This window comes from Cibotium barometz, chromosome 28 (assembly GCF_041138505.1).
Source record: "Cibotium barometz isolate CiBa-2024 chromosome 28, ASM4113850v1, whole genome shotgun sequence".
NCBI lineage: Eukaryota > Viridiplantae > Streptophyta > Polypodiopsida > Cyatheales > Cibotiaceae > Cibotium > Cibotium barometz.
This window is the reverse complement of record NC_141073.1, coordinates 54,944,840-54,972,672: the sequence shown is the minus strand read 5'-3', so window position 1 is coordinate 54,972,672 and position 27,833 is coordinate 54,944,840. Positions and strand designations below refer to the sequence as shown.

The window sequence follows — 27,833 nt, the reverse complement described above, 5'->3', positions numbered from 1 at the left end:
TGTGCATACATACACCCAATGGAAATTGTTGACCTCTTGCAGCACCCACAGTGTCTGCACAGTCAATCTGTCTTCCTGCAGTTCTTAAAACAGAGTTCTGCAGAGAATTGATGACTTACCCGCAGTGCTCGAAATCGCCTACTTTCTGAAAAACGGAGGTCCAGACGCGCCCGGAACGCGTTTTCGGCCCAAAAAATTCTGTCATATAGCTTTGCTCCCGCGAAGAAAGCTCCTCAATCAGAGATCATTGCCGGTGCCTCCCGTAGAGCTCCCGACAAGGGTGTAGTCACCAAGACAAATAGGGAAGAGTAGTTGAAGCTCTTACCCTCGTACCGCTTCCTGTGGTTCTCTTGCTTGCAGCTCAGCCCTTAGCACGAACCAGGCTCTAATACCATGAAAAGATGCAGGGGGGAAGAGAGCTTGAGCTCTTGCAAGCACACACACACACTCACAAAACCCTAATAGAGAACACACAAGGTGAGAGGCTGAATATCTTCTTCTTCTTCACTCAACACTCAACACTCCATATACAAGAATAAGAGTACCCACAATATGAAAGGTACTCAACCAAATACATACACGGGTTCTCTATAGTGTGCACCCGACTAAATGAGCTGGCGCTATAACTATGCCAGTCTCTAGAATGGCTGTCACACAGCCTGTCATCCCTCTGGCCGCATATCTCCCATGATCTCACCAACCATGCCAGTGGTGTAAGTGTGGGGCCTATCCCCCAGGCGGGTCATCAGTGTCCACCGCCTCACTGGATGAGCTCGATATCTCAACACCAAACATAACTTCCACTAGTAATTGATCCTAAAGAAAAACTAACAGTTATCATAAAATACTATGTCATTCATTAATTTCTTCCACTAGTAATCGATTCTAAGGAAAAACTAACAATTATCATAAAATACTGTCATTCATTATCACTTGTTGTTACCTCTCACTTGATAATCATAACTCATCACATTTCACATAAGAATGTTGTAAAGATAAACAATAAAGCTCACCTAATCAAAGACTAACACTAATCCACCCATACCTAAGGAATACTCCACAGCGATCGAGTGTCTGTGGTTATGAACTTAAGTCTCTAGCACAACCTTCTCAGTAAACCAACTCCAAAGTGTATAATCTAATCCCATAACTAAGAATTGCTTAGTAATCACTTCTTCTTCTTTTTAGAACTAAATCTCCACTTCTTTTGACAAACTTCTCCACACCTTTCTCACTTTTAATCACAATTTCTCTTTTCTTTTTCCTTGTTTTCACACAAGGTCCTACCCCATGGAAGCCAAAGCATTGGCCCAAGGTCCCATTATGAAAACCAAGGAACCTACTAGGATCTTGCATGGTGATAGTTATCTTCTTATGAATTTTTCTTTATTTCCACCTCTCATAGGGTCCCACCCCATGAAAACTAAGGCATCAGCCCAAAGGAAAAAACTCTCCAAGAACCTACCAAGTATCCTCATGGCAATGGTTATCTTTCTACAATGCTCATTTTTTCCCTTTTTCTTCTTCTTTCCTTTTTCTGTTTTCTCTCTTTTCCCTCATTTTTTTTCTGTTAACGTAGTGTTTACTTCAAAACCTAGTTCTGACATTAGACCACAAGCTATGAACCATTCACCAAAAAGATAGCATGAGTATCTCGGAATACTCCCTTGACTCGGTCTAAGTATAGCTAGGACTAAATCAATCTCTAAGAACGGTCTAGCTTTAACAACCATCTAACTAGAAAACTCTCATAGAATGTATATCAAACTACGTATATTCTTTCCCTCTCATATATATTCATTAACCACTCATATTAATAACATTTAAAAATAACACATTAAGTCTTAAGTCAAAACTAACAATAAGAAATAGAAGTTTTGGATACAATCGATATTTCACATTGTCATAAAGCTTCACTTTTTCTTGTCTGCATCTATAGTTCCTCTTATACCACCACATTTTTCACACTTCCAACTTGGAACCTATTTTTAAGCATCACAACTACACCAAACAGCGCAATCCTAAACTTTTTTTTTAGTTTTTAAATTACATTTTAATTATTTTTAAATAATTAATAATTAATTATTTTAATTATTACATTTTAATTTATTTTTAGTTTTTAAATTACATTTTAATTATTTTTAAATAACCAAAACAAACAAATACACACCAAAACTCGTAAACTCTCATGGTGTCTACCTTATCTTAACATCTCATACCTTTTTTTTAGTTTTTAAATTATATTTTAATTATTTTTAAATAACCAAAACAAATAAATACACACCGAAACTCGTAAACTCTCATGGTGTCTACCTTACTTAACATCTCATACTTAGTAACCTTTAGAGGGTAGCTACCCACCTCATCGGGATCAGCATCCACTAAAAACAAATCTCTCCAAGTCTAAGCTTCCACTTTCTGCCATGCCTTTACATCTAAAGGATACACTCTATCTCGTAAGGTAAATGCATAGTTGTTTTGCTGCAATTTTCCATTTTGCATGTCAACCTGCTTCTTATAACAATCTGCTTGCACATGTCCAGGTTTACCACAATAAAAGCATCATTATACTGCCATTGCCAACTTCCACAACCTCTTTGACTCCCCCTACCTCTGAATTGGCCTCTTCCACCTGCGTGTTGTTGTTTTGTGAATTCTGGGACTGTTGTTGTTGCTGCTGCTGGCCATAATTCTGATTACCTGTTCAGCCACCTCCTTGGCCACATCCACGGCCTCCTCTACCTCGTCCTCTTCCTGAACTTGTGTAGAAGGCCTATTGCTCTGAGAACTGTTTTTGTTTTGTGAAGGCTATTGGTCTTCACCCAAGCTCTTCTCTTCTATAATCAACATAGACACCAAATCTGTGAAATTGGAAATGTTTTTCCGAGTCTGAATAGACGTCGTAAACGCCTTGTATTGTGGCATGAGACCACGTAGACAGACTTCCACCTTATCATCATCATCTACTAAAACGCCAATAGATGCAAGGGATTCCACAATACCCTTGATCTTCAATGCATAGTCATTCACAAACATACTCTTTTTCTCCACATCTTTTTCTCCAAAGTATAAAGTTCATTCTTCAACTGTATCTTTCGTGCCTTGGTATTCGTTTCATAGAGCTTTACCAAGGTGTCCCATGCCTCCTTGGGGGACTTGGCATCCTGTATGTGCCCAATCATCGTGTCCTGTATACTAATAGAGAGCCAATACCTAACTTTTCTGGCTCCTTGGTTCCAATCCTTGGACTCTTTCACATCTGCATCAGTCGGATTGATCTCCGGTATCTCTGGTGTCTCTTCATGCTCACCTTCTATGTAGTCCCAGTAACCCTTTCCCATCAGGAAATTTGTCAACCTAAACCTCCAAGCATGGAAGTTGTTCTTATCAAGCTTCTCTACAACAATCTGGTTTATGCCATCATTTGACATCTTGCCAGACACATGAATTTACCAGAAACAGCACTCTGGTTTGTCCTGCACAAATTGCTGTATTTTCTGCAACGGTACTGTACTACACTCAAATGTCACAACCAGTGACCTCAATGTGCATACATACACCCAATGGCAAACTGTTTTACCTCCTTATGGCACACACAATGTCTGCATAACCAATCTGTCTTCCTGCAGTTCTTAAAACAAAGTTTTGCAGAGAATCGATGAGTTACCTGTAGTGCTCGAAATCGCCTGCTTTCTAAAAAACGGAGGTCGTAACGCGCCTGAAATCCGTTTTCGCCCCGAAAAATTCTATCCACCAATAGGACTCTGTCCAATAGGACAGTATAGTTGTCCTATAGCTTTACTCCCGCGAAGAAAGCTCCTCAATCAGAGATCGTTTGCCGGTGCCTCCCATAGAGCTCCCGACAAGGGTGTAGTCGCCAACACAAATAGGGAAGAGTAGATGAAGCTCTTACCCTCGTACCGCTTCTTGTGCTTCTCTTGCTTGCAGCTCAGCCCTTAGCATGAACCAGGCTCTGATACCATGAAAAGATGCAAGGGAGAAGAGAGCTTGAGCTCTTGCAAGCACACACACATTTACAAAACCCTAAAAGAGAACACACAAGGTGAGAGGCTGAAAATCTTCTTCTTCTTCACACAACACTCAACACACCATATACAAAGATAAGAGTACACACTATATGAAAAGGTACTTAACCAAATACATACTAGGGTTCTCTATAGTGTGAATCCAACTAAATCAGCTGGCGCTATAACTATGCCGGTCTCTAGAATGGCTGTCACACAGCCTGTCATCCCACTGGCCGCATATCACCCATGATCTCACCAACCATGCCGCATATCCCACTGGCCACATATCACCCATGATCTCAGTAACCATGCCAGTGGTGTAAGTGTGGGGCCTATCCCCCAGGCCGGTCATCAGTGTCCACCGCCTCACTAGATGTGCTCGCTATCTCAACATGACCCACTCCTCTTAGCATGTTCACATTATGGACCGCTTGTATATACTCTATTATGTGTGTTAGTCACTTTATCTTCTTTGTAGACCTCTTTTGTTGTGTGAAGAAGAAGAATTTTCAGCCTCTCACCTTGTGTGTTCTCTTCTAGGGTTTGTGTGAGTGTGTGTGTGCTTGCAAGAGCTCAAGCTCTCTTCTCCCCTACATCTTCTCATTTGTTGAGCCACAATTTCCTAATTTTCTCTTCTCACAAATAATTAATTTATTTCCTAGAGAACATCATATTAGAGAATTTGGGAATCTCCCAATTCCCATTTTTGAATACTAAAAAAGGGGGACATGGATAACATGTTTGTAAGTTTCTCAAAGCCCTATCATGTGACCTATCATTGGAAAGCGCTTGAAAAATGGGATCTAAAGAGCCATAAACCACTCATTTTGGATTAATGGTGTTCAAGTTATGGAAAATCCAAAGTTTTGACCACATGTCCCAAACTTGTGGGGAATTCCCATATTCCCCAATATGGTGTTAGAGTCACAAATCTAAGTCCTCAATCAGTTTTTGCTAATGAGATATGCATCCCAACATCAAGCTCACACTACCATACAATCACATTTACATCATCACAGCTTTCATGGTAAGCTTCAGAATTATGATTTTTCCTTGCATGGGGAAACCACCTCTCTTGACTCCAATCTTTTTCAAATCACTTGCAATCCACAAAGGAGAGATAGTACCACTCACCAATAAGGCCAAGCTCTCAAATCTTATTGATTTATTGTGCTCCACAACATCCAGCTTCTCTCCACAGGACTTCTTTTTCCTTTGCAGCTCCTTCTTCCCTCTTTCTCACAAACCCTAATAAGAGCAACCTAGGCTTTGATACCATGAAAAGAGAGTATAGGGGAACATAGGAGGCACACTTAATCATTCATATCTCTCATTCCATCAACACACACCAAGTAGAGAATCTCCATAGCTTTTCTTCATTCTAGTCCACAAAACACAGCACACTACTTAATGATAAGTTCACACTAAAATAACCTAATGCTAATGCCCACACATAGCCAATTGGTCACAATAATTTTTGTCCACACACACACACACATGCACTGCGTGCTAATGGGCTAGTGTCCACACACTAAGCTTGCATTCTCAACAACGAGGGGGATATAGAGGAGTCAGGAAATGCATGAGCTTATGAGCTTAGTCCTTTCTTCTATGAGATTCTTCCACCTTGGGTGTGTATGTTTTGGGGGAGTGTAATAGACTTTATAGATAGTAGAGGAGAAGGTGAAGTTTTAACTAATTTGCCTATAGTTAGCATGCCTTTTCATAGTTTAGTAGTGTCATTGTCTCTTACCTTACACGATAGAGTGTATCCTTTAGATGTAGAGTGTGGGTTGACCAGAATATAAGGAACCCCAGAATAAATTGGATCTTAAGAAAAAGAGTTGTCCTCTACCTTGCGAGATGAGGACATCTTGCACTTTTTAAGTGGGGTAGAATGTAAGATTCCTCCCCCAGCCTTCGAGGTATACAGGAGTAAGAACCTCCCTTTCTGATCTTATAATTATTCCCTCTCTAAAATAAAAGAAAGATTCTGTTTAAAAAAAAGGAAGACCCTTTTCCCACAATACTTTCTCAGAAGCCCCACCTGTTTTAAGGATTCAAAACGATGAGTTCAGAAGTGAGAACCGGTGTTTTAGATGCCAAGGTTTTGGTCATCAGTTAAAAGACTACCCGACTCTTGCCATGACTAGGGCACAGGGAAGTCTAGAACCCAAATTCAGAGACCAATTCCTTCATACCAATCTAATCAGGGTCCGTCTCTCGGACTATTGTGGAAAGTCTCTTCCTTGTGGTCAACTCATTTGGTGGAGAATGACACGGCTATATATTGGATGAGGGTACTGATGAGGGTACTCTGAGCTACACCTATGGTTTGAAGTAATTAGTTAGGGAAAGCTAGTACATCACATGGCGGCCATGTGGCCATTTGTAAAGTAATTTTTGGTAATATATCTTCTATTACGAAAAGAGAGAGAGAGAGAGAGAGAGAGAGAGAGAGAGAGAGAGAGAGAGAGAGAGGAATGTTGGGAAAGATGTAACAAGAGACACATTGAAAATTTGGAAGAGTTAAACAAACTAGTGAAATTCCCTATGAAATGTCTAAAATATGTCAGTCTCCCAATAAGTCTTCTAAGTTCCAATTTAGTGATTGGCCTATCCATTAAAGAAAAAGTACTTCAAAGATGAGAAGCACGTTCGTCAAGTCGTCTAGTTCTTTTTTAGTATCTGGATAAAACTCAAATTTTATGCCACTACAAAGGCTGAAATATTTCATAAGATCCTTGTAATGCACTTTATATGAATGGATGTTGTTGGTCTCTCCCCTCTCCAATACCCACTCTGCAGATGGAGAAGTGAATTGTTTCCAACTCGATCTTATCCACTAAAACCGAATGCATGGCTAACTAAATGGCTAAATAACTAGGGTGCATGTCCTCAGCATACTCTAAGTTGTAAATGTTTATGCATAGAACTAAACCCTTCTTCTTGGTTTTCTCTTTAATAGTTTCTCCCTCTTCACTAGTTTCTTGACTAGTCTCCCACTGGGATTCTCATCTATGGGCCTGTTTATGTCTTCAAGACACACACTATATGTATCCCCAATTAAACTCTTCACTATTGCTAGCTTTGCATTATCTGGAAGGTCATCTACTCACTCTAGGTTATCTACATTGTCACTCATATTATTCTACCCCTTTAAAAATGTTTCTAGGCTTCACAATTAATATGCTCTTAAATAGCTCTCCTTTATGAGTTACTAATAACTAGCCAAATATTAGACTGTTACGCTAGAAAAAGGGTGATTAATTAGTAACTTGGTCACAGTTAACACCCAATGTAGTCAAATAGTAGTCTAATCACAATATATATTTCTCCTCTTTTTCTTAATTTGCCTCTCAAATTCCTAATTTAGTCCCCAAATCATCAGTCAAATAAAGTAGTCCAATCACACTACATATTTCTCCTCTTTTTCTTAATTTTCCTTCCAAATTCCTAAGTTAGTCCCCAAATCAGCAGTCATACTCAAATATACTATTATAAAAACAAACTCCAATGTCATTTCCATCTCTACAAACTCATAACCTTCTATAGTCAAGCCTCAAATAACAAAGAGAATATATTCTAAGACTTATAAAGTTGATTCTACTCAAAAAAATAACACCACACCTGAATTCTTTCTAGATCTTTGCTTAAATGTTTTTTTTGGTCATTTAAACCAATTCACAAAGGAGCTATCCTCAAATCAAGTCATCTAGGTATGAAATTTTATATGCATATTCTTGAATAAAATATTTAAAAAAAATATCCCTTCAATTTTTTACTGATTAAAAGATATTAATTTTCTAAGAAAATAGCCAAAAATAAATAAAAGATAATTAATTTTCTAAGAAAACAACCAGAAATTAAATAAACTAGATAATAAGTAATAAGGAGTTAGATAAATAGGTTTCTTATCATTTCCACATTTTGACCACTCTGTGAAAACTACCCCTAATTTTTAGAAATTAATTAACATGTTTTTCTAATTTTATTTAAATATTTGTGATATTCCCTATCCCTAAAAATACCTATAAAATCTTCATTTCACATAGATATTTTCCATATTAATATCTCTAATGTTTTCTATAAATAGAACACACTTTCTCCCATGTTTGGTAAGAAGGAATTTACTAATTATTATATTTAACCCATTTTCTTAAAAATAACTCTAAAAACTTTAAAATTTTAAAAATAAATTATAATCAATAAGACACCTCAACTATCAAAAATCAAACTTAAGCTTCTTTACATCTCTTTTTACTCTGTTTATGGTTTTGTTATACAAAACATAATTGAACCAACCACTTCCATTATTAAACTTGATTCCTAATCTAATTACGGGTACTTAATCATATTGATTAGAGATATTGTGTTTACATTCAAACATTCATGATTCTACTCTAATCACAAAAAGTCTATAATTAAATACTTAATCATATTGAACTAGAAATATTAATCTTACATTCAGACATTCATGATATGAGATAGCTCTAATAGTTATCATGTAATGCACGGGTGTGATTCTTGGAAGAATTGTGAGGATAATATTGCATATATATTAAGAGAAGATGACCTTAGTAGTTTGACATACATAATGAGAAAATGCCAAATTATCATGCATTTGTGCATTTAGAAGAAGATTTGTTAGTGTGATTTTAAGAAAAATAACGGTAATAAGAAGTAATGCAACACAACAAATGATTGTAGAATATGTATGTGGAGTGCAATTTGAAAGCAATTGGCATTTTGAATGTGGAGTGCAATTTGAAAGCAATTGTAGATTTGCAGGGTCGAAAGGCCAGATGGGCTGAGATCCTTCAGGAGTATGATTGCAAGCTACGCTATCGCAAAGGACGTTACAATATTGTAGCTGATGCTTTGAGTCGTATGCCAGAGATTAATTCGCTGTTATTCACAGAGTTGAAAAGCGAATTGTTAGAATCTTTACGAGGCAAATGCAAGCAGGATTCAACATACTCAAAGGTGTGGAATCATGTTCAAATGAGGGGTCCCTCTCACTCAAACGGTAGTGTTCCCAGTTCTTCCACACATGGTTCTTCTTTATCACAAGATGAACTACAGCGATGGAAAAACTTTTCCATCGATGATGGATACTTACTCCACAAGGGGAGAGTTTGTGTTCCATTGGACTTAGACACTAGGCGCCAAATTCTTTTTGAGTGTCATGATAGTCCAAGTGCAGGTCATGCGGGCATTTGCAAAACGTATGCTCTCGTAAGAAAGCATTTCTATTGGCCTGGACTTCACAAGGATGTTACTGACTATGTTCTGCAGTGTCAGAAGTGTCAAGTGAACAAAGCAGAACGTCTTAAAGCTGGCGGGTTACTGCATCCATTAGAGATTCCCGACGGAAAGTGGGAAAGTATCTCTATGGATTTTATAACAGGCTTGCCCACAACGAATCGTGGACATGATGCCATTTGGGTAATCGTGGATCGATTAACCAAGCTTTGTCGGTTTGTGCCTACTAAGAAAACAGTTACAACTCCAGAATTGGGACGCCTTTTCGTGGAGAATGTTTACCGACTTTATGGCTTACCGTCCAATATTGTCAGTGATCGCGATCGCAAGTTTAACAGCCATTTTTGGCAAGCAGTATTCAGTAAGCTGGGTACTATGTTGAACCTTAGTGTACAGCTGATCATCCGCAGACAGATGGTCAGACTGAACGGGTTAATCAAGTGCTGGAAGATATGCTTAGGGCATATGTCAGCAAAAAACAATCTAATTGGGAGTCTTATTTGCCTATTCTTGAGTTTGCTTACAATAGTGCAAAGCATGTCTCGACAGGCTTTAGCCCTTTCATGTTGATGTATGGTTTTCAGCCACGTTCATCAGTGTCGGTGGGACTGGCGAATGAGAAAATCAGTCAGGTTAAGGATTTTATCCAAGACCATATGGATATGTTGCGCCTTGCACGATTAAATGTTCGTCAAGTGCAAGATCGTTACAAGAAGTTTGCGGACCAGAAACGTAGGCCACTTCACTTTCAAGAAGGTGATTGGGTGTTTCTGAAGGTACCAGAAAATTCCACCAGTTTAAAAACGGGTCCTGTACCAAAATTGTCGCCCCGATTTTGTGGACCGTTTAAGATACTCAAGAAGGTGGGCCCAGTAGCCTATAAACTTGAGTTACCAGCACATTCCAAGGTTCATCCCATCTTTCACATAAGCCGTTTGAGGAAACGCCTTATGGGTCATGAAAGCCCGGTGGATGATTCTTTCTTGGTAGAATATGTGGAACCTTAAATACTGCCTCATGAACCAGAAAGAGTATTGGATTACCACATGTTACGTACTCGCCACCAAGTTCGGATACAAGCTCTTATCAAGTGGAAGGACCGTCCCGAGGAAGGCTCCACTTGGGAAAACATTAGTGTGATGAGGAAACGTTTCCCCACTTTTGTTTTCGAGGACGAAAACTCTTTTCGAAGGGGGGAGTAATGTCAGGACTATGGTCCTACGGAAGTCGAACCCTAGCATAAGTTAATAGCTTTCGGAGTCTCGAGAGTATTATTAGTGCTAGCGGGGTTCAGGGGTTAATGGGCGTTAGGGTTTGGTCGATGTGTGTACACATCTAAGTTAGCACGGCTCTTAAGTAAGATGGGCGGCCGGGCTAGGAGGTGTGGACAGAGGCCAGGGTTTTGGTATAAAACCCAACGAGAAACCCTAACTCGTCATTATATGGTTGGGAGGTGAACCGACTTCCACCCTCTCTTCTTCTCCACGCCTAGGCTATGGCGGCTTGAGGAAGACGCAGCCGTAGTAGCGGAGGCGTTACATACATATTCACATCCATTCACATCCCATATCATTCATTTACATCCCGATTCCCATGACATCACATCTCATTCATTCACATCCCGTTTCACATCACATTACATCTCATCCATTCATTCACATCTATCTGATTCACATCACATCTCATCCATTCATTCATATCTATCTGATTCACATCACATCTCATCACATCTATTCACATCACATCTCATTTCTATGCAAGTATTTGATTTTCTTTTGAATACAATGAGTATTTCTTGAATCGATATCCCCCAAAACTTCTTGATCGAAATTTCAAATTTCATACCAGAATTCCTCGAACTCTATAACCTTGATCCACAGATCAATTTGAAGGGTCTCAAACTTAGTTTCAGATTTGGCGGGAGTTTTGAGTGTATTTTTCTAAACTGGTCACAGCTTCTTTCCTCAAAACTGACGAAAGAGTTTGGTCTTGATCATAGTCTGATTCAAGGTTCGAGTTGGATAAGATTTTTCCTGATCTATTTTTCTCGAAAAGGTTTGATAATTCAGTTACTATTTTACTAAATTTCTTTCTTTGAATATTCACTTAACTGATTTCTAAATTAGTTACAAATTCCAATGAGGAATAGATTAATCATTTATCTGAATATTTCGATCTCGAATAGATTTCCTGAATTCTCTTTTTACAATCCGTGTGAATATAAAACGATAGAAATTTCTCTCTTAGAGTATTTAATTATTCATTTATCAAATACTCATAGAATTTAAACATAGAATTTAAGAGAATTCTAATTTTGATATAAAAATTCTTTATGCATCTATTTATGCATAAATATCAACTTTAGTGGGAATAACACTTTTATATAAAAAAATCCTTTTATGCATCTATTTATGCATAAAATTAGATTTAATAGGAATAACACTTTTAAAATAAAAAGAATTTATTTATGCATCTATTTATGCATAAAAATCAATTTTTATAAGAATAATGCTTTTATAATTAAAAAAATTCCTTATGCATCTTTCTATGCATTAAAATCAAATTTAATAAGAATAACACTTTTGTAATAAAAAAAATTCCTTTATGCATCTTTTCATGCATAAAAATCAAATTTAATAAGAATAACTTTTTTTTAATAAAAAATTCCTTTATGCATCTTTCTATGCATAAAAATCAAATTTAATAAGAATAACATTTTATAATTAAAAAAATTCCATTATGCATCTTTCTATGCATAGAAATCAAATTTAATAATTAATATCAGTGATATCCATGCATATTCATAGGTGAATATGTACATGGAGTAATTAGAATATTTCTTTTAGATGCAAAAATGGTGGAAATTACTCTTTTGGAATAACATAAAAACAAACTTTCTTTTCCACAAAATTCTGGAAAATTTTGCCATAACCTCCTTTGTATGGCTGACCATTTCGCATTTTTATCATTCTTTATTTAACTTAAATTAACCCAAATTAGATTTATAGAACTCTAATCTACACAATTTTCTAAATTCAAGAGAGTAAACAATAAGAAGAGTTTAATTAATCCCTTAGTTAATCTTTCTAGGATTGAGAAAGGTTGGAATGTAAAGAAGAGAAGGGGGTGGCCTTTTTATCAAAGACATAGCATTTGAATTTAATTCAACATTTGCAAAACATAAAAATTAAAAAAACCATAGATTTTTCATTAAACAAGTAAGAAAATTAGCTTACATTGAGCTTGTAAGCTCTCCTTTGGCTTGAGGGATTGAGGGTTCTACTCTTGTTTGAAGCAAGAGTGGCCACCAATTCTAACAGTGCATAAACACCATTAAGCTTTTACAAAGGGGGAGGCTTCTATTTATAGGAAAAAGTGAGTCTCTAACCAAGCAAACTGATTCTAGAATTTTCCACATCAGTTTGGTCAAATTTTGACCATTTTTGGGTCAGTCGGCTTACTTTTTGGGGATCTAGTTTTGAAATGGGAGAGAGGAAAGATGAAAATATCTCATTTTATTGATTAAAAATTGGGAGTAATGATGAGAAAAAGGCGCCTACTTCATGAGGGGAGATCCCCACACTAAGGTGTCAAAATTCAGTTTTTTAATTGTTTTCTTTGGTCCTTAGTCCACTCTTCATCTTATGTGAGCATTTACTCATTTTTGGAGGGTTTTTCTTTTATTCTTCAATTTATCTCCTCCCTAGATTTGGATTAATCTTATTGGTCCATAGGAACCTTAATTGGACTATAATCCAAAAGTTTTCTGAAAATCTGGACCCTTATTCAACGAAAACAAGCAGTGATTAGCCTTAATGTTACTCACAATAATACTTCGGGAAGAATTTGGGCATCTTTAGGCCAATCCACGCCCACTCCTAGACAAATGAATGTGCTTGATTTTAAGGGCCAAGACCTCAAAGTTTGGGGTTATTTCTCATACACACTTCTAACTGAGGATGATAACATTGAGTGTGAATTTCAAGTTACCCCTGAAGAGTTAGAATAGATTGTCCTTGGTGGTGATTGGTTGGTGAATACTTGGTACTCCATTGATGTAAGAAAGTAAACTATCTTCTTGGAAACCCCTAAAACATCCTTCACATTTCTCTTACAAAACTAGAGGATCCCTTACCTACTGAAAGTAAGATTATAGAGTCTAAACACCTCTTGTTGCCAATGTCAAAACAACTGAAAGCTCAACAATTTGAGCCTTTAGAACTTAAGACTCTAGAACCTAAACCTTTCCAATGGATTCCTAGAATAGAAATTGTCTTTGAAATGATCTTGGGAGTTGAAAGCATCCAATCTCAAATCTATCCTTATAGGCAAAACAATCACATGACATATGAGCGCTATGGCGTTATATAGGTGAGCCAAGCTTACAGGCTCATGAATGGATTTTGTGAACTAACACTCAAATCATGTCTAGGATCCTTTGAATGCATAATTTATGTGGAATCTAGCCCCTTGAAATGTCAAATTTGTGTGTTAGATTATAAACTGGAAGTATATTTTTTCTGTGAGATCCCTGTCCCCACCGCGCAACAAACTCAAGGGTGCTAGTAGCGGAAGTAGCACTTCTTGTGCGGGGCAGGGTCCCTCACTGGGGGCCTCGCCCAACGGATAGCCGGACAAGAGACTAATCCATAGGTTCTTCCAAAATCGAGAACCCGAAAAAACTTCCCTTGCCCGAAAAGCACGGGCGATTGCACTAGGATAATTTTTCTCTAACGTAGTCAAAAGACTTAACTAACTGAACTGATCTGACCAAACTCGTAAGTCCCATAGTCAGATCAGGGGAAAGATTACACTTGGATCATAGAGACCAACGCTTTTTTTCTCATTGAGAGGCACAGCCGTTGATTCTTTTCCATAGAATAATTTTTGTTTGGGATTTACTTCATCTATCGTACCATAACAGAATTGAGTCTAAATTTAGGGATCCATCAGTCCAGCCTAACCCCATCCAGTCCTGTGGGTTAGCCAGCCACCCAACCACTGTAGTGATGGGATTCAATTCAGAATTTGGTTAGGTTTTGTCCCGACGAGTACCAGGGAAAAGAGTTCCCAGGTTCCCTAGTCGGGTATTCATGCAAACTTAAAAATAGTCACACCACTTACACACCCAATATGAAATTGCCTTTTTCACAGAATCAGCTATCTTTAAAACAATCATTTAATGAAATCATAGAGTCACTGATCATAATCCTCAAAATCTCCGGTTGAATCCTTAATTCCAATCATTTCTTCATCGGTGTACATATGGCATCATTGGCAACCAAAACACTCACCACCTGTCCACTCAGGGGGCCTTTTCGATAGTTCCTAGCTCATAGTAGTAACTGGCAATAAATTCACATATCAAAATGGAATCTCTGTTGAAGATCAGCAAGTTCAAACAACGGATCCATATAAAAGCCATGGACTCATCCGTTGAGGACCAGCAAGGTCAATCAACCAGATCCATGCCCGAATTCAGAAAACAACTCTTACTCCCTGTTCCAATATCTTCCTCGACGCACGCGTGGGTATCGTCAGTGACCCAGACCCCGAGCACCGTATGGTCAGCACCCTCTAGGATCCTTCGCAGAGCAGGTGACCTAGCACTTCACTCATAGGCCGCTTCCTTGGTCCCTCATCCACCGTACTAGAAGCTCACCATTTTAATCGAACCGAGGCTGGTCAAAGACCTCGGCCGACCTTGCTAAGCGAGATGTCCTCCATTGACTCTCCGTTAGCTGTTGCAACTTTATCAGACTAGGTCTCCACAACCTCATTCACAAGACAGTCAAAATGCATCCCCAGTATTCTTGACATAAAATAGCCATTTAAAAACAGGTCATAAATACAGTTTCTATAACAAACTCTCATCTTTCCACATTGTTCCACATCAATTCTCATTATTTCATGTGTATTCCCATTCTCATCACATCATTTTTCATTTCATCACATCTTTTCTCATTTATTCCCATCAGATCTCATCCACTCGCATCTACCCATATCCACATCTACCCATATCCACATCTCATCATATCACATTCATTCACATCTCATCATATCACATTCATTCACATCTCATCCATTCAGACCACATCACATTCACTCACATCACATCTCATTCATTTTACCTCACATCTCATTCATTCACATCTATCCCGACTCACATCCCATCACATCACATTCATTCAGATCCATCATATTCACATTCATTCATATCTATCACATTCTTATTCATTCATATTCATCACATTCACATTCTTATTCATTCATATCCATCACATTCTTATTCATTCATTCATATTCATCACATTCACATTCATTCATTCATCACATTCATTCATATTCATTCATTCATTCATTCATTCATTCATATTCATCACATTCACATTCATTCATATTCATCACATTCACATTCATTCATATCCATCACATTCACATCCACATATATTTATGACACATCACATCTCTTTCCATCACATTACATTCTTTCACATACACATCTATATTCATTCTTTCACATACTCATTCACATCAATTCTTTCACATATACATTCACATCAATTCTTCACTTATACATTTTCATCACATATCATCCACTCATATCCTATATCATTCATCCTGATTCACATGACATCACCTCTCATCCATTCATTCACATACTCATTCACATCAATTCTTTCACATATACATTCACATCCATTCTTCACTTATACATTTTCATCACATATCATCCACTCATATCCTATATCATTCATTTACATCGTGATTCACATGACATCACGTCTCATCCATTCATTCACATCTATATGATTCACATCACATCTTATCACATTTACTCACCTCACATCTCATCATCACTTCCATTCATATCACAACCACCCATCTATTCATTCACAGTTATCCGATTCTCATCACATCTCGTTACATCTATTCACCTCACATCTCATCACCTCTATTCACATCACATCCATCCATCCATTCACATCTATCTGATTCACATCACATTACATCTATTCACCTCACATCTCATAATAACGACTTGTCGTTTCTTCCAACCTGGCATCATACGCCCCTCACGGGCTTCCAGAACGAACTTTGCTCTGATACCAAGTGTCATGGGCCCGGCAAAAACGAACCCACAACGCCTTTGCCGCACGCGGCTTTCCACGATCCATGCTTCATGATGCGGCTCCATTGGCCCGTCGAGCGCGTCTCGCGTGTTTTCCTTGCGGGTCTCACCGGTCACTTGCATTCATGCCCCGGCTTGGCTCCCTCGGCCTCGTCTCGGGTCTTGCCTTCCATCCATGATCCGCCGGCCCGGCCCGTCGGCACGGCACGGCTCGTCGGTCCGCCGGTCGGCCGTTTTTCCACCGTTTTCAGTCCCGTCTCGACGGTTTCGGTCCCAACTCCATTAAGGTGGGGAGGGCATCCCCCGGGGCACTCGGCACCCACGCAACCCCGCCCGCACCCAGGAAAGGCCACATCTATCTGATTCACATTTCGTTACATCTATTCACCTCAAATCTCATCACATCTATTCACATCACATCCATCCATCCATTCACATCTATCTGATTCACATCACATCTATTCACTTCACATCTCATCACCTCTATTCACATCACATCCATCCATCCATTCACATCTATCTGATTCACATCACATCTCATCACATCCATTCACCTCTATTCACATCACATCTATTCACCTCTATTCACATCACATCCATCCATCCATTCACATCTATCTGTTTACATCACATCTCATCACCTCTATTCACATCACATCCATCCATCCATTCACATCTATCTGATTCACATCACATCTCATCACATCTATTCACCTCTATTCACATCACATCCATCCATCCATTCACATCTATCTGTTCACATCACATCTCATCTCATCTATTCACGTCACATCTCATCACCTCTATTCACATCACATCCATCGATCCATTCACATCTATCTGATTCACATCACATCTCATCTATCTGATTCACATCTCATCATATCTATTCACCTCGCATCTCATCACCTCTATTCACATCACATCCATCCATCCATTCTTCACATCTATCTGATTCACATCACATCTCATCACATCTATTCACCTCGCATCTCATCTCACCTCTATTCACATCACATCCATCCATCCCTTCATTTACATCACATCACATCTCATCTCATCTATTCACCTCACATATCATAACCTCTAATCACATCACATCCATCCATCCATTCACATCTATCTGATTCACATCACATCACATCTCATCTATTCACCTCACATCTCATAACCTCTAATCACATCACATCCATCCATCCATTCACATCTATCTGATTCACATCACATCTATTCACCTCGCATCTCATCACCTCTATTCACATCACATCCATCCATCCTTTCATTCACATCTATCTGATTCACATCACACATCTTCTCACATCTATTTACCTCACATCTCATCACCTTATTTCACATCACATCCATCCATCCACTCATGCACATCTATCAGATTCACATATATTTCAAAGAATTTAAACATAGAATTTAAGAGAATTCTAATTTTGATATAAAGATTCTTTACGCATCTATTTATGCATAAAAATCAACTTCAGTAGGAATAACACTTTTATAAAAATCCTTTTATGCATCTACTTATGCATAAATTCAAATTTAAGGAAAATAAAGATTCTTTACGCATCTATTTATGCATAAAAATCAACTTCAGTAGGAATAACACTTTTATAAAAATCCTTTTATGCATCTACTTATGCATCTACTTTTATAAAAATCCTTTTATGCATCTACTTATGCATTAATTCAAATTTAAGGAAAATAACACTTTTGAAATAAAAATAAATCCTTTATGCATCTTTCTATGCATAAAATCAATTTTAATGAAAATAACACTTTTGAAATAAAAATAAATCCTTTATGCATCCTTCTATGCATAAAACCAGTTTTAATGAAAATAACACTTTTGAAATAAAAATAAATCCTTTATGCATCTTTCTATGTATAAAATCAATTTTAACGAGAATAACACTTTTGAAATAAAAATAGTTCCTTTATGCATCTTTCTGTGCATAAAATCAATTTTATCAAAAATAACACTTTTGAAATAAAAATAAATCCTTTATGCATCTTTCTATGCATAAAATCAAATTTAATGAGAATAACACTTTTGAAATAAAAATAAATCCTTTATGCATCTTTCTGTGCATAAAATCAATTTTAATGAGAATAACACTTTTGAAATAAAAACAAATCCTTTATGCATCTTTCTCTGCATAAAATCAATTTTAATGAAAATAACACTTTTGAAATAAAAAAAATCCCTTATGCATCCTTCTATGCATAAAATCAATTTTAATAAAAATAACACTTCTTAAATAAAAATAAATCGTTTATGCATCTTTCTATGCATAGAAATTAAATTCAATGAAAACAACACTTTTATAATAAAAATTTTCATTATGCATCTTTCCATGCATAGAATTTAAATTCAATGAAAACAACACTTTCATAATAAAAAGATTTTCAATATGCATCTTTCTATGCATAGAAATTAATTTCAATGGAAACAACACTTTTATAATAAAAAAATTTTCAATATGCATATTTCTGTGCATAGAATTTATATTCAATGAAAACAACACTTTTATAACAAAAAGATTTCCAATATGCATCTTTCTATGCATAGAAATTAATTTCAATAATTAATATCAATGATATCCATGGGTGAATATGTACATGGAGTAAATAAAAATATTTCTTTTAGAATGCACAAACGGTGGGAATTACTCTTTTAGAATAACATAAAAATAAACTTTATTTTCCACAAAATTCAAGAGAATTTTGCCATAACTTCCTTTGTATGGCTGACCATTTCTCAATTTTTACATTCTATTTTCAATTTAAAATTAACCCCAATTTGAAGTACAATACTCTAATCTACTCAATTTTTACTTTCTAGAGAGTAAACAATAAGAAAAATTTCATCAATTTATTTTTTACTCATTTTAGGATAACGAAAGGCCGAATTCTTAAGGAAGAGAAGGGGGTAGCCTTTTCATCAAGGCATAACATCAGGATTCACTTTAATCAACTACAAAAGAAACAAGGAAATCAGAAAACCATAGATTTGAATTTAAAAAGTAGAATTTTTAGGTTACATGGAGTTTTGTGAGCTTTCCTTTGGCTTGAGGGATTGAGGGTTCTACTCTTGTTTGGATCAAGAGGGCCACCAATTTCTTTGGAGAGGATTTAGTAAAAAACAATTGAATTATCAACTGAATTCAATGTAATTGGTGCTCTAGGTAGGAGTACAGTAACAGTGCATAAACAATATTAACCTTTTACAAAGGGGGAGGCTTCTATTTATAGGAAAAAATGAGCCTCTAACCAAGCAAAGTGAATCTAGAATTTTCCAGATCAGTTTGGTCAATTTTTGACCATTTTTGGGTCAGTTTAGCTTACTTTTTGGATCTAGTTGAAACAGGAGACAGGAGAGATGAAAATATCTCATTATTTATGAGTTTAAAACTCCTCCACACATGTGAAATAGGCGCCTCCTTCATGAGGAGAGATCCCAACACTGAGGTGTCAAAAATGCATCATTTCCTCTAAATATCTCCTCTTTTTTAACTAATAAACCTTGTCCTTAGTCAACTCTTCATCTTATGTGAGCATTTACTCATTTTTGGGGGATTTTCTTTTATTCCTCAATTTATCTCCTCCCTACATTTGGATTAATCTTATAAGTCCATAGGAACCTTAATTGGAGCATAATTCAAAAAATTTTAAAAATCTGGACCCTTAGGCTAAGGTCCTTTATACCTATTTTCAATTAATTCCAATTGCACATTAGAAAGTTCTTTTGGAATTTCTGTTTTAGGGGAAACCATTTTAGACACTAGGAGGATTTTTATATCCAAAAATATCTCAATTTTGAATTTCCTCTCTCTAGACATTTTCTCTCTCTAGGCCAAAACAGGGTAAAACAGGATTCTTTCTTTTATTTCAGAGAGGGAAATAATTATAAGATCAGAAGGGGAGGTTCTTACACCTGCACACCTCAAAAGCTGGAGGGAGGAATCTTACATCCTACCCCACTGAAAAAATTCGAGATGTCTTCATCTCGCAAAATTAGAGGAGAACTCTTTCCCTTAAGATCCAACTAATTCTGGGGTTCCTTATAGTCTGGTGAACCCAACAGAATCCTGGGATAAAGATCCCTTATATAAAACTCATCATTAGATAACAATTCACTCAGATCATATCATTCAAATCCTTATCACAATAATGGTCCATTAGACCAAAATTTAATAGTCCTCCATGGGAATTTGCAATTATATAGATTTTTAATTTAACATCCGTTAACTTGATCCACTGGGTCAAGTGTTAACAGCAGCAATCTGTCAACACAATCCACTAATCTCATAGTGATTTGCTGAAGTCATTAACGTCATTCCAGTTATGAACATCATCACAGGGACTCGTCCCATTCATCTTCATTGTGGTTTTGCTCAGTTATTACATTTCAACCAAAATTCAGGTATCATCATTTTTCAATCAGAAGCAAAATCAATTCATCAGTTCTCAACCAGAATTTAAAAATCATATCAACCACATTCGAATTCATCATCTCGATAGCATTTATGCTTATAATTTCAAGTCTTAGATTTACTTGTATATACTCCCAGTAAAGAGCAGCAGTTATACCCTCGGTATATATGGGTAGTCACGGTCCTTGGAACTATAAGGTAAATACCATCATGTCTAGGTCTCAAGCAAGTCAGGGATTCCATGCAATTGCGGTACTTCCATCTGAAGACCCAATTACCAATTTATGAATTTCAGTCTGAATAACAATTTGTATGAATTTTATCGCACAATTATAACCTTTTACTGCTACTTCATAAATTTTTGACATTTTTGGCTTCTCGGTTGATCCACATTAGCCAATTTGCTCTGATACCAGCTGTGAGATCCTTGTCCCCACCGCACAACGAATTTAGGGGTGCTAGCAGTGGAACTAGCACTTCTTTGCGGGGCAGGGTCCCTCACTCGGGGCCTCGCCCATGGATATCCTGACAAGAGACTAATCCATCGGTTCTTCCAAATCCGAACCTGAAAATACTTCCCTTGCCCGGAAAGCATGGGCGATTCCACCAAGATAATTTTTCTCTAACGTAGTCAAAAGCCTTAACTAACTGAATTGATATGGAGCTCGTAAGTCCCAGAGTCAGATCAGGGAAACGATTACACTTGGATCATAGAGACCAATGCTTTTTTTCTCATTGAGAGGCACAACCGTTGATTCTTTTCCATAGAATAATTTTTGTCTGGGATTTACTTCATCTATCGTACCATAACAGAATTGAGTCTCAATTTAGGGATCCATCAGTCCAACCTAACCCCATCCAGTCCCGTGGGTTAGCCAACCACCCAACCACTGTAGTGATAGGATCCAATTAAGAATTTGGTTAGGTTTTGTCTCGGGTACCAGGGAAAAGAGTTCCCAGGCCCCCTATCTGGATATTTGGTTAGGTTTTGTCTCGGGTACCAGGGAAAAGAGTTCCCAGGCCCCCTATCCGGATATTCATGCAAACTTAAAATTAGTCACACCACTTACACACCCAATATGAAATTGCCTTTTTCACAGAATCAGCTGTCTTTAAAACAATGGTTTAATGAAATCATAGAGTCACTGATCATAATCCTCAAAATCTCCGATTGAATCCTTAATTCCAATCATTTCTTCATCGGTGTACCTATGGCATCATTGGCAACTAGAACGCTCACCACCTGTCCACTCACAGGGGGCCTTTTTGATAGTTCCTAGCTCATAGTAAGTGGCAATATATTCACATATCAAAATGGAATCTCCATTGAAGATTAGCAAGGTCAACCAACGGATCTATATAAAAGAGCCATGGACTCATCCGTTGAGGACCAACAAGGTCAATCAACCAGATCCATGCCCAAATTCAGAAAACAACTCTTACTCCTTGTTCCAATATCTTCCTTGACGCACGCGTGGGTATTGTCGGTGACCCAGACCCCGAGCACCGTATGGTCAGCACCCTCTAGGATCCTTCGTAGGTGACCTAGCGCTTCACTCATAGGCCGCTTCCTTGGTTCCTCATCCACCGTACCGGAAGCTCACCACTTTAATCGGACCGAGGTTGGTTATGACCTCGGCCGACCTTGCTACGCGAGACGTCCTCCATTGACTCTCCATCAGCTATTGCAACTTTATCAGACTAGGTCTCCACAACCTCATTCACACAAGATGGTCAAAATGCTTCCCCAGCATTCTTGACATAAAACAACCATTTAAAAACAGGTCATAAATACAGTTTCTATAACGAACTCTCGTCTTTCCACATTGTTCCACATAAATTCTCATTTATTTCATGTGTATTCTCATTCTCATCACATCATTTTCCATTTCATCACATCTTTTTTCATTTAACCGCATCAGATCTCATCCACTTGCATCTACCCATATCCACATCTCATCACATCACATTCATTCACATCACATCACATTCATTCACATCTCATCCATTCAGAGCACATCACATTCACTCACATCACATCTTATTCATTTTACCTTACATCTCATTCATTCACATCTATCCCGATTCACATCCCATCACATCACATTCATTCATATCCATTATATTTACATTCATTCATATCCATCACATTCACATTCATTCATATTCATCACATTCACATTCATTCATATCCATCATCACACCCACATTCATTCATATCCATCACATTCACATCCACATATATTTATGACACATCACATCTCTTTCCATCACATTCACATCCACATATAATTATGACACATCTCATCACATCACATTCATTCACATCACATTCACTCACATCACATCTCATTCGTTTTACCTCACATCTCATTCATTCACATATATCCCGATTCACATCCCATCACATCACATTCATTCATATCACATTCACATTCATTTATATTCATCACATTCACATTCATTCATATCCATCATCACATCCACATTCATTCATATCCATCACATTCACATCCACATATATTTATGACACATCACATCTCTTTCCATCACATTCACATCCACATATAATTATGACACATCACATCTCTTTCCATCACATAACATTCTTTCACATACACATCTATATCCATTCTTTCACATACTCATTCACATCAATTCTTTCACATATACATTCACATCCATTCTTCACTTATACATTTACATCCATTTTCATCACATATCATCCACTTATATCCCATATCATTCATTTACATCCTGATTCACATGACATCACGTCTCATCCATTCATTCACATCACATCTTATCAGTGACACATTTACTCACCTCACATCTCATCACCTCCATTCATATCACAACCACCCATCCATTCATTCACACATCTGATTCTCATCCCATCTCATTACATCTATTCACCTCACATCTCATCACCTTTATTCACATCACATTCATCCATCCATTCACATCTATCTAATTCACATCTCATCACCTCTATTCACATCACATCCATCCATCCATTCACAACTATCTGATTCACATCACATCTCATCACATCTATTCACCTCGCATCTCATCACCTCTATTCACATCACATCCATCCATCCATTCACATCTATCTATTCACATCACATCTCATCTCATCTATTCACCTCACATCTCATCACCTCTATTCACATCACATCCATCCATCCATTCACATCTATTTGATTCACATCCATCCATCCATTCACATCTATTTGATTCACATCACATCTCATCACATCTATTCACCTCACATCTCATCACCTCTATTCACATCACATCCATCCATCCATTCACATCTATCTGATTCACATCACGTCTCATCACATCTATTCACATCTCATCACCTCTATTCACATCACATCTCATGACATCTATCTATTCACCTCGCATCTCATCACCTCTATTCACATCACATCCATCCATCCCTTCATTTACATCTATCTGCTGATTCACATCACATCTCATCTCATCTATTCACCTCACATCTCATCACACCCTCTATTCACATCACATCTCATCACCTCTATTCACATCACATCCATCCATCCAATCTCATCTATCTGATTCACCTCACATCTCATCACATCTATTCACCTCACATCTCATCACCTCTATTCACATCACATCCATCCATCCATTCACATCTATCTAATTCACATCACATCTCATCACATCTATTCACCTCGCATCTCATCACCTCTATTCACATCACATCCATCCATCCCTTCATTCACATCTATGTGATTCACATCACACATCTCCTCAAATCTATTTACCTCACATCTCATCACCCTAATTCACATCACACATCTCCTCAAATCTATTTACCTCACATCTCATCACCCTAATTCACATCACATCCATCCATCCATTCATGCACATCTATCTGATTCACATCTATTTTATAGAATTTAAACATAGAATTCAAGAGAATTCTAATAATGATATATAGATTCTTTACGCATCTATTTATGTATAAAAATCAACTTCAGTGGGAATAACACTTTTATAAAAATCCTTTTATGCATCTATTTATGCATAAATTCAAATTTATGGAAAATAACACTTTTGAAATAAAATTAAATCCTTTATGCATCTTTCTATGCATAAAATCAATTTTAATGAAAATAACACTTTTGAAATAAAAATAAATCCTTTATGCATCTTTCTATGCATAAAACCAATTTTAATGCAAATAACACTTTTAAATAAAAATAAATCCTTTATGCATCTTTCTATGCATAAAATCAATTTTAACGAGAATAACACTTTTGAAATAAAAACAAATCCTTTATGTATCTTTCTATTCATAAAATCAATTTTAATGAGAATAATACTTTTGAAATAAAAATAAATCCTTTATGCATCTTTCTGTGCATAAAATCAATTTTAATGAGAATAACACTTTTGAATTAAAAATAAATCCTTTATGCATCTTTCTGTGCATAAAATCAATTTTAATGAGAATAACACTTTTGAAATAAAAACAAATCCTTTATGCATCTTTCTCTGCATAAAATCAATTTTAATGAAAATAACACTTTTGAAATAAAAATAAATCCGTTATGCATCCTTCCATGCATAAAATCACTTTTAATGAAAATAACACTTTTTAAATAAAAATAAATCTTTTATGCATCTTTCTATGCGTAGAAATTAAATTCAATGAAAACAACACTTTTATAATACAAATTTCCATTATGCATCTTTCCATGCATAGAATTTAAATTCAATGAAAACAACACTTTTATAATAAAAAGATTTCCAATATGCATCTTTCTATGCATAGAAATTTAATTCAATGAAAACAACACTTTTATAATAAAAAAATTTCCAATATGCATCTTTCTATGCATAGAATTTAAATTCAATGAAAACAACACTTTTATAATAAAAAGATTTCCAATATGCATCTTTCTATACATAGAAATTAATTTCAATAATTAATATCAATGATATCCATGCATATTCATAAGTGAATATGTACATGGAGTAAATAAAAATATTTCTTTTAGAATGCACAAACGGTGGGAATTACTCTTTTAGAATAACATAAAAATAAACTTTATTTTCCACAAAATTCAAGACAATTTTACCATAACTTCCTTTGTATGGCTGACCATTTCTCAATTTTTACATTCTATTTTCCATTTAAAATTAATCCCAATTTGAAGTAAAGTACTCTAATCTACTCAATTTTTACTTTTTGGAGAGTAACCAATAAGAAAAATTTCATCAATTTATTTTTTACTCATTTTAGGATAAAGAAAGGCCGAATTCTTAAGGAAGAGAATGGGGTAGCCTTTTCATTAATAAAAGAAACAAGGAAATGAAAACCATAGATTTGAATTTAAAAAGTATAATTTTTAGGTTACATGGAGTTTTGCGAGCTTTCCTTTGGCTTGAGGGATTGAGGGTTCTACTCTTGTTTGGATCAAGAGGCCACCAATTTGTTTGGAGAGAGGATTTAGTCAAAAACAATTGAATTATCAAGTGAATTCAATGTTATTGGTGCTCTGGGTAGGAGTACAGTGCATAAACCTTTTTAACCTTTTACAAAGGGGGAGGCTTCTATTTATAGGAAAAATTGAGCCTCTAACAAAGCAAACTGATTCTAGAATTTTCCGGATCAGTTTGGTCAATTTTTGACCATTTTTGGGTCAGTTTAGCTTACTTTTTGGATCTAGTTGAAATAGGAGAGAGGAGAGATGAAAACATCTCATTATTTATGAGTTTAAAACTCCTCCACACATGTGAAATAGGCACCTCCTTCATGAGGGGAGATCCCAACACTGAGGTGTCAAAAATGCATCATTTCCTCTAAATATCTCCTCTTTTTTAACTAATAAACCTTGTCCTTAGTCAACTCTTCATCTTATGTGAGCATTTACTCATTTTTGGGAGATTTTCTTTTATTCTTCAATTTATCTCCTCCCTACATTTGGATTAATCTTATTGGTCCATAGGAACCTTAATCGGAGCATAATTCAAATTTTTTTGAAAATATGGACCCTTAGGCTAAGGTCCTTTATACCTATTTTCAATTAATTCCAATTGCACATTGTTCTTTTTGAATTTCTGTTTTAGGGGAAACTATTTTAGACACTAGGAGGATTTTTATTTCCAAAAATATCTCAATTTTGAATTTCCTCTCTCTAGATATTTTCTCTCTCTAGGCCAAAACAAGGTAAAACCGGATCTTTCTTTTATTTCAGAGAGGGGAATAATTATAAGATCAGAAGGGGAGGTTCTTACACCTGCACACCTCAAAAGCTGGAGGGAGGTTCTTACACCTGCACACCTCAAAAGCTGGAGGGAGGAATCTTACATCCTACCCCACTTAAAAAACGCGAGATGTCTTCATCTCGCAAAATTAGAGGAGAACTCTTTCCCTTAAGATCCAACTGATTCTGGGGTTCCTTATAGTCTGGTGAACCCAACAGAATCCTGGGATAAAGATCCCTTATATAAAACTCATCATTAGATAACAATTCACTCAGATCATATCATTCAAATCCTTATCACAATAATGGTCCATTAGACCGAAATTTCTATCTGAACAGTCCTCCATGGGAATTTGCAATTATACAGATTTTTAATTTGACATCCCTTAACTTGATCCATTGGGTCAAGTGTTAACAGCAGCAATCTGTCAACACAATCCACTAATCTCATAGTGATTTGCTGAAGTCATTAACATCATTCCAGTTATGAACATCATCACAGGGACTCGGCCCATTCATCTTCATTGTGGTTTTGCTCAGCTTATTACATTTCAACCAAAATTCAAGAATCATCATTTTTCAATCAGAATCCAAATCAATTCATCAGTTCTCAACCAGAATTTAAAAATCATATCAACCACATTCGAATTCATCATCTCGATAGCATTTATGCTTATAATTTCAAGTCTTAGATTTACTTGTATATACTCCCAGT

At 36.5% G+C, this 27,833-nt stretch overlaps 1 protein-coding gene across 1 annotated transcript in view; it reads right to left on the bottom strand.

The window, feature by feature from the left end:
- Nucleotides 1-16,548, bottom strand: part of LOC147622959 (uncharacterized) — a 55,032-nt gene extending 38,484 nt beyond the window's left edge. The window contains exon 1 of the mRNA XM_086822638.1: nt 16,315-16,548. Coding sequence (XP_086678764.1) covers nt 16,315-16,548 — 234 coding nt within the window. The remainder of the gene's footprint in view (nt 1-16,314) is intronic.
- Between the last annotated feature and the right edge of the window lie 11,285 nt (nt 16,549-27,833).